The sequence below is a fragment of the Chenopodium quinoa genome, unplaced genomic scaffold (assembly GCF_001683475.1).
Source record: "Chenopodium quinoa cultivar QQ74 unplaced genomic scaffold, ASM168347v1, whole genome shotgun sequence".
NCBI lineage: Eukaryota > Viridiplantae > Streptophyta > Magnoliopsida > Caryophyllales > Amaranthaceae > Chenopodium > Chenopodium quinoa.
In genome coordinates this window covers 319,459-326,323 of record NW_018744251.1, presented here as the reverse complement: position 1 = coordinate 326,323, position 6,865 = coordinate 319,459, and the positions used below count along the sequence as shown (strand labels likewise).

The 6,865-nt window shown below is 34.7% G+C and overlaps 1 protein-coding gene across 1 annotated transcript; it reads right to left on the bottom strand.

Annotated features, from left to right (window-relative positions):
- Positions 1 to 485: 485 nt before the first annotated feature.
- On the bottom strand, positions 486 to 6,490 carry LOC110694840. The gene is made up of 3 exons (XM_021872004.1): positions 3,720 to 6,490; positions 3,476 to 3,586; positions 486 to 2,056 (listed from the first exon to the last, which is right to left on the bottom strand). Exons 1-3 carry the CDS (start codon positions 3,864 to 3,866, stop codon positions 710 to 712), a joined length of 1,605 nt encoding a protein of 534 aa, XP_021727696.1. The 5' UTR covers positions 3,867 to 6,490; the 3' UTR covers positions 486 to 709.
- Positions 6,491 to 6,865: the final 375 nt, after the last annotated feature.

The window sequence follows — 6,865 nt, the reverse complement described above, 5'->3', positions numbered from 1 at the left end:
ATTTTGATAAAATAAAAAAAATAAAACACAAAATAATGACATCGTTTATAGTTTTGGAGGGGAAATTTTTAATGAGAACATGATATGTGTCTAATTTTAAAATAGAATGATATCAGCGGTTGATACTTTAGTATTAGTTATAAATAAGGGTTACTCGGTCGTGTTACAAGGGTTATTTCATCAGTGTAATAGGGGTTATTTGGTCACTATTTCAGGGGTTACTCAGTCAGTTTACATGAGTTACTCGATCAATGTTATAGGGAATGTTTTCTTCTTTTATAAGCAGCCACATGATATAGCTAGTCACATACAAAACACACTGTTTATTGTAACTCTAGATAGTGTGCTATTAATATTTATACGAAACACTGTATTATTTTAGAATGCAAGTAATTACGGAGTAATTTAGATTTTACAACCTTTACCAAGTTTTATATAAAAAGTTATAAAGATATAATCTCACATTGTTTTATAAAGTTATGTACTTTAAAGAAGCGATAAATATTAAGGTAATTAAATTAACACGAAACTATGCGTCGCACGGACTGAAATTCAGTTCTCCATATTTGAGAACTTTAAGAATAATATTTATGAAAAAAAAAAATAACACAAATGGAGTCCACGAGATAAATACAGAATATATTAAGATATACAACACTAAAGTCTACAGTGTAAAAATATAACTCAATTTGCCTTTGCTTGGTTAGCCTTATATCCTGTGCCTTTCATGCAATCTTTTAGCCCATCTCCTAGCCATGTAAGGGTCATGATAATCCCAACTGTCAACACAGCTTGTTCTCCCGGCAGTAATGTTAGCTACTGCGCCGTCATCTGTGTCTCTCGGGTCACCAATACCCACCACTACTTCACCAACTCTAATTTGCTCATCAACCCTAAGCTCACCCTCAACATAGCTGTAGCCAATGCAGGCATGATCATGTGACTTGTCTACTTCAAGGAGAACTCTTCTCTCCTCATCACCTCTAAGCTCCCCAAGCCTAACAATTCTGCTATCCTCCTGGTCTCCGATTCTTAGCTGTACTTCTTGTATCACACCACCAAGCAACTGTCCCAAGAATTCTTCAAGCTCGTGCATGACTGAGCTAGTTGAAGCCACATGAAACTGATGAACAGAGATTGGCGTACCTGTTTGTAAATCATTGATGGTGCGATAATATCTACTACTGGTAGGATAATCAGACAAGTGTAGAATGGATGAATATGGGTTTTCATGAGTACGATCCTTGAGAATTTTAATACCTTTTCTAATCCCTTCGACGGGATCGGCATGACCAGCATAAAATAGCCTATCAATGACCTGAAGAGCTGCCTTCTTTCCATAGGATGTCATGCGCCTGAGTGGGAAGATGCGGGCTGCAGCAGAAGAGTAGCTCACAATTGCTAATCGATCCACTGGTCGCAAGGAAAATACCACTTGTGCTATTGATTGTTTAAGGAGCCTCAGATGCGGCCCATTCGGGCTGGCAACCAGCACCAAGTCAATTGCTTGAAGAGGAGCTAACCTAACACATAAATATGCTGCTCTCTTACGTTTGTACCAAGGTGAGTGTGAACCAGTCAAGATTTCATGTGAGTTCTGTCCTGGAGAAAGATATGGATTGGGAGAAGGATGATGCACACAGGACCAAAAATTTGATGGCGATGGCATTTTTGGAACATCTAATGGGATAAGACTGAAGCAAAGACGTGGCTGGCAAGAAGAATGAGCCTCAGGCTCCACAGGATCATCATCATTGTAGCGGGCAGTGCGAAGAAAAGACCGCCTATGGACTCGAAATGTGGAGATGGAATCATCAAGGATGCGAATGATAGGGTCATCTTGGTTAAGAGGGAGCCAGCAAGGTGGATGTAAGGTGCGAGGCAGGTGTGTCCATTGCGCACGACAAATAGGACAGTTTATGCTACCATGGCGAATATTTGATGAGATACATGACAAATGGAATGAATGAGAGCATTGGGACGTAAATATGGCTTTGCCAGGACTTGATGCCACATAGCTGTTGAGTAACGGTTCAAGACATATTGTGCACAAATTCTGCCACAAACAACCGCAACAGTTAGCTTGCTTTCTACATCTTTCAACAAAAGGTATGCTAGTTGAGCAGAAAAAAGTCAGACAACCTTAAAGACTAGATTTCAATAGTTGTATATGTTGCAGGCTTGCAGCTAAGTAGTGAGATACTAAATATAGCTTGTTACTGTTATAGCACCAATTTTGGGATATTTGATCTTCTATCATCCCACCACGCCAAAATATGAATTTGCAGCATTTTTTTCTTCCTTTTCATAATAGCGGGGTGGGGGATCTATGTTGGTTGGACGTGTTTGATTAAAACATATGGGTGCTACACTTCTTTTCTAATACTTGTGCTCTAGTTATCAGTACTGAAGTATTCCGTGTTCAGTTAAAGTTCTGATTATATGATTCAACACGCGTATAGAAGCATGTTGGAGAGTTGGATCTCTACAGAGTATTAATCCTATACAGATAGATATTCATAAACTAGTCACAACTATTTCAGATGCTTAAAAATTATACTGTCGAGTCAATATTAGAGCTCGCATAAGGCTCATCAAAGATTTAGAACCAGTGAACCACAACATATATTCTGCTTGGTGCTCAAATGGTGTAATAATTCAGAAGGTAAATTGTAATGACACTACCCAAGATTCAAGAATGTAACCACGTGATTTCAGTCAAGGCACTAGCAGACACCCGGGTAATATCCAAAATTGGAAGCTCAATAAACGAACATGAGTAATTGCACTTGCAGGCAGCCTGGCATAACTAAAGTCTTAAACAACAGTAGCACCCATGTAATGGCTATTCTAATCTCCCAGAAACTACTATGACTCTATAAGCAGTATATTTGCCATGAATTGAAAAGGCAAGGATAAAAAAAAAACAACTATAAGACAATAATAAAAATAAAAGGAGAATATATAGCTTGCAACATAGCCATCGCCAGAATTTGAAACGTAATAAAATCTATAAATCATGTAAATCCACATGAAAAAAATCAGTATGCCTCCTTTAATAAAGTTAAACAAAATTTCTTCCCTGATGTGTGTATGTGCGACAAAAATTATTATACCCAAGTTTGAAAAAAAACTTAACTTTAATTTATGTCAAGGTAACTTATATATACTGGGTAACTTTTGATTATTTTAAGGTAACTTTGTACTCGATGTATAATATTTTATTGTATATCCAATTTTTAAGAATGTTTGTGTCCTTTTTCAGTTCATTCAGTAGTACAATTTTCCTTAATTATGCACGCCCTTTTGGCCTTGTCACTCTACACTCAAATAAGAGCATAAAAATTAAAGAAAAATTAATTAAAAAAAAAAAACACATACATTAAAATAAATAAATAAATATGAAACTCAAGTAATTTTAACAAACAGAATTAAAATCCTGGTGTAAAAAGAAAAAGGGAAGATCTTAATGTACCTTAGATGAAACGCTAGCTACATATTCTTGTTCCACACCGTCTGATAAATGATTTAGAGTTTCTTTTGGAGAACATAATTCTGCTCCTTGACTCTGAACCTGACCCACTTTCTGCAATTCCCCAACATTAAATCAATTTTATAGAATATAGCAAAATTTAATTTAACAAAACTTATACAGCAAAATTGAGGGAAAATTTACAGACAAATTAGTCTGAAATTGTCGATAGTTCAACTTTTCTTACCGACGAAGGATTTCGGCTCGGAGGAGAGCTGGTGCCGACACTAGTTGAGGTGGAGGAAAAGGAGGAGCAAGGAAAGAAAAGGAACTTCTTAGCTGCTTTTTTGAGTTTAGAAGAAGAAGAGATTTGTTCTGGTTCTCTTCTACCCATCTATTCTCTATTCTCTCTCAGTGATTGGGAGAAAGTGTTTAAAATAACAACAGTGGGAGGTGAAGACTGAAGAGTAGTGTAGTGGTGTCTTTATTTTGTTTTTGAAAACAGTGGTGTCTTTATTTATTAAGTAGAAAAAAGTGATACGGGTTTCCTCATTTCAGGGATTTCTAAGTGAAAAGCAAAGAGATTAATTCGAGAAAGAGGAATTTGAATTTCATGGATTTGGAAGTTCTAAATAAATTGAAATAAAGAGAGAGTAGATGAATAGGAAAAGATGGTCAAATTACACAAAATTTTCAAAGAAAATAAAATACTTAAAGGAAAAAAGATGGTTAGAGAAAGCGGAAAGAAAGGGAGTTGAGGTGTTGATGATATGCTGTGTTAAGCATATGGTTTCACAAAAAAAAAAAAAAAAAAAAAAAATTTGTTAAGCATATAGCTGTTGAGGGGACCTTTGGTGGGGTTTGAGGTGTGGTGTAGTGGTGGTACAGTAGTGCTCAAGGATCCCTTAACTATTTTCTCTTTATATTTTGCCTTTAGTCTTGTCCCCACTCCTTCCTCGGTTCCTCTCTATGGTCCATTGTCAACATAGTACAAAGAAAAACATAGAGAACATTTATACTTTATTGCATCTAGCGTCTATGTATTTCGCATGCACATAGTTGGACAATTTGGGGTTATTATTTTATTTTTTTTATTTGATGTTTCTCTACCGCGATACATTTTTATATACTATTATGCATGTAGTGGTACTTTTTGTGTACTATTATGCATGTAGTGGTACTTTTTGTCATCCTATGTCGTTGAATATTTCCCCCAAAATATCTTCCATCTGTCACCTAATCCTACCACCTGGCGCATTTTCCAACAATGTTTTTTTCTCATGTTTCCATTATTCACAAAAATGTCATCCTATATGTTTGTGAAGCATATAGGCGCTATGTGCCAAGAGTAAATCTTTAAGTTTATCACTACTTGCACCGTACTATGATATTAGTTCTCGTTTGTAAAATTTTATGGGATTTAAGAAATGCATGAATAAAGTACATGAATTTCATGAAACAGGAGGAAAAGTACAAGAAATGTGCGTGAGGCACAAAAAAAAAGTACATAAAAATAAAAAAAAATTATAAAGTACATGAAAATAGACGAGGGCAAAAATAATAAGATGACATGTGAGAATACTTTAGATAGTGCAAAACATAAAGACAAAAGTAATATTTTTTGAAACAGATCAATTCATTAATCAAAAGTCATACGACATATACAAATGAAATCTAAATTAACAAAAACATAAAATTAAATCAAATAAGGGTTTTCTTCATCAAAGCTGCGATCGCTGAATAGATTTTACACTATGGTATATCTTTCGCATTCATCGCTGAAATATACAACCTTTTCGGAGAGACGGTCTAAGGATGATTTTCATCTGATTCACTTGAATACCTTTGAAGATTTGACAATCGTTGCGATCCTGGACAACTCTTTACCAACGAACTGATAATAGGGCAAAAGATGATTACTTTTTTAATAAACCCTAACACACACACACACACACACAAAAGGAAAAAAAAAACCGAAAAATAAACATACAACTACATTAACAAAAACTAACGACTCCACCATCAGACAAAAGTAATATGGGTATTTTAGATATTTATTGCGTTTGATAACAGGGCATACTTGGAAATTTCTACTTTAGCAACTAATGGTGTTATGTACCACTTCTACCATTTTTTTAAATGCATCACTTGGAGATGCACGGAGTTTTAGAAGAGTAATATAATATCGTGAGTGAGTGAATAATTTATTATAGTAAAAGTAAGATGAGGACCATAAAAGAGAAAGTATGTGAGGCAGTAGATATTTTTATTATTTAAGTGGAGACCATGGGAGAGAGAGAAATGATTTTAAGTGGGGGTTTAAAGTAAGAGATATAAATGATAAATTATAATATATCAAGTATAGAAGAGATGCATTTAAAATAAATAAATAAATAAAACAACCATAAAAAGAAAAGTGATACAGCTTTAATGGATCTTACAAGCAACAATCAACAGCTTCTAGATGTCCTAAGCATGACAGATTATTAGAAAATCGATGAACAGCATAAAAATAACCCATTTTGAAAATTCCATAAAATTTCCGCTAGACTATGACGCTAAATTTGGGCGTGACACAGTTGACGCCGTATGAAGTGCGCCTACCTTAGCACGCGTGAATATTCTTGGCAATCGTAAGAAGTGGAAATTAACTATTATGCGACAAGGGACGACAAAGTAGGGGGCCGCCAACAAGTTTATAACGAACTTGTAAAACACTCATGGATCATTTAAGGCAACCACGAAAAGGGACAAGCCAAAAGGCAACAACAATTTGATCCATGAAAGTTACACCCCATTCACAATCCATGAGATCGCCAACTCCATGTGGTCACGAAACACGACTGGATGATTCGGGAATGATGGTACAAAATTGATTTAAGAAAACATTTTCGCTCTTATAGGCTTCACTTGATTCTTATAATGACATGTATAACTGTAACTAACCCAAAATATATACAAACAAATGTTGAATTTTCTCCAAAACTAGATTACGCTAAGTCGGGTTAATATTACTGCACACATAAATCTAATTATTATTGTGATAACTTGAATTAAGCAACAAGATTACTGAGAACCTGAACCGATCGTCCAAATTATCTTATTAGGCTTGATTTTCAATTACAGGTCTTAATCAAATCATGCAACTAGTGATAACAAAAATAATATAGGAATCAACTTAACAAGAAAATCAAAGCATCTTAAAGAAAAACATGTTACTACACAATTATTAGTAAAATCTTAAATATGACAATAACACGATTAGTATAACGTTTAAACATGATACTAATAATTAAAAGCAACATAAGCAAATAATAGCAAATATTAATCATAATAGCATTATTCAAACCATCAAATAAAGTAATTCTACGTACTTGAATTAAGAAACCTTGC

What these genes read in the sequence shown, in the direction of transcription:
- LOC110694840 (XM_021872004.1), bottom strand. Translation starts at nt 3,866, where the DNA reads ATGGGTAGAAGAGAACCAGAACAAATCTCTTCTTCTTCTAAACTCAAA. An exon ending in CGAGCCGAAATCCTTCGTCG is followed by an intron (nt 3,587 to 3,719) that starts GTAAGAAAAGTT and finishes GGGGAATTGCAG; the next exon opens with AAAGTGGGTCAGGTTCAGAG. An exon ending in TAGCTAGCGTTTCATCTAAG is followed by an intron (nt 2,057 to 3,475) that starts GTACATTAAGAT and finishes TGTTTGTGGCAG; the next exon opens with AATTTGTGCACAATATGTCT.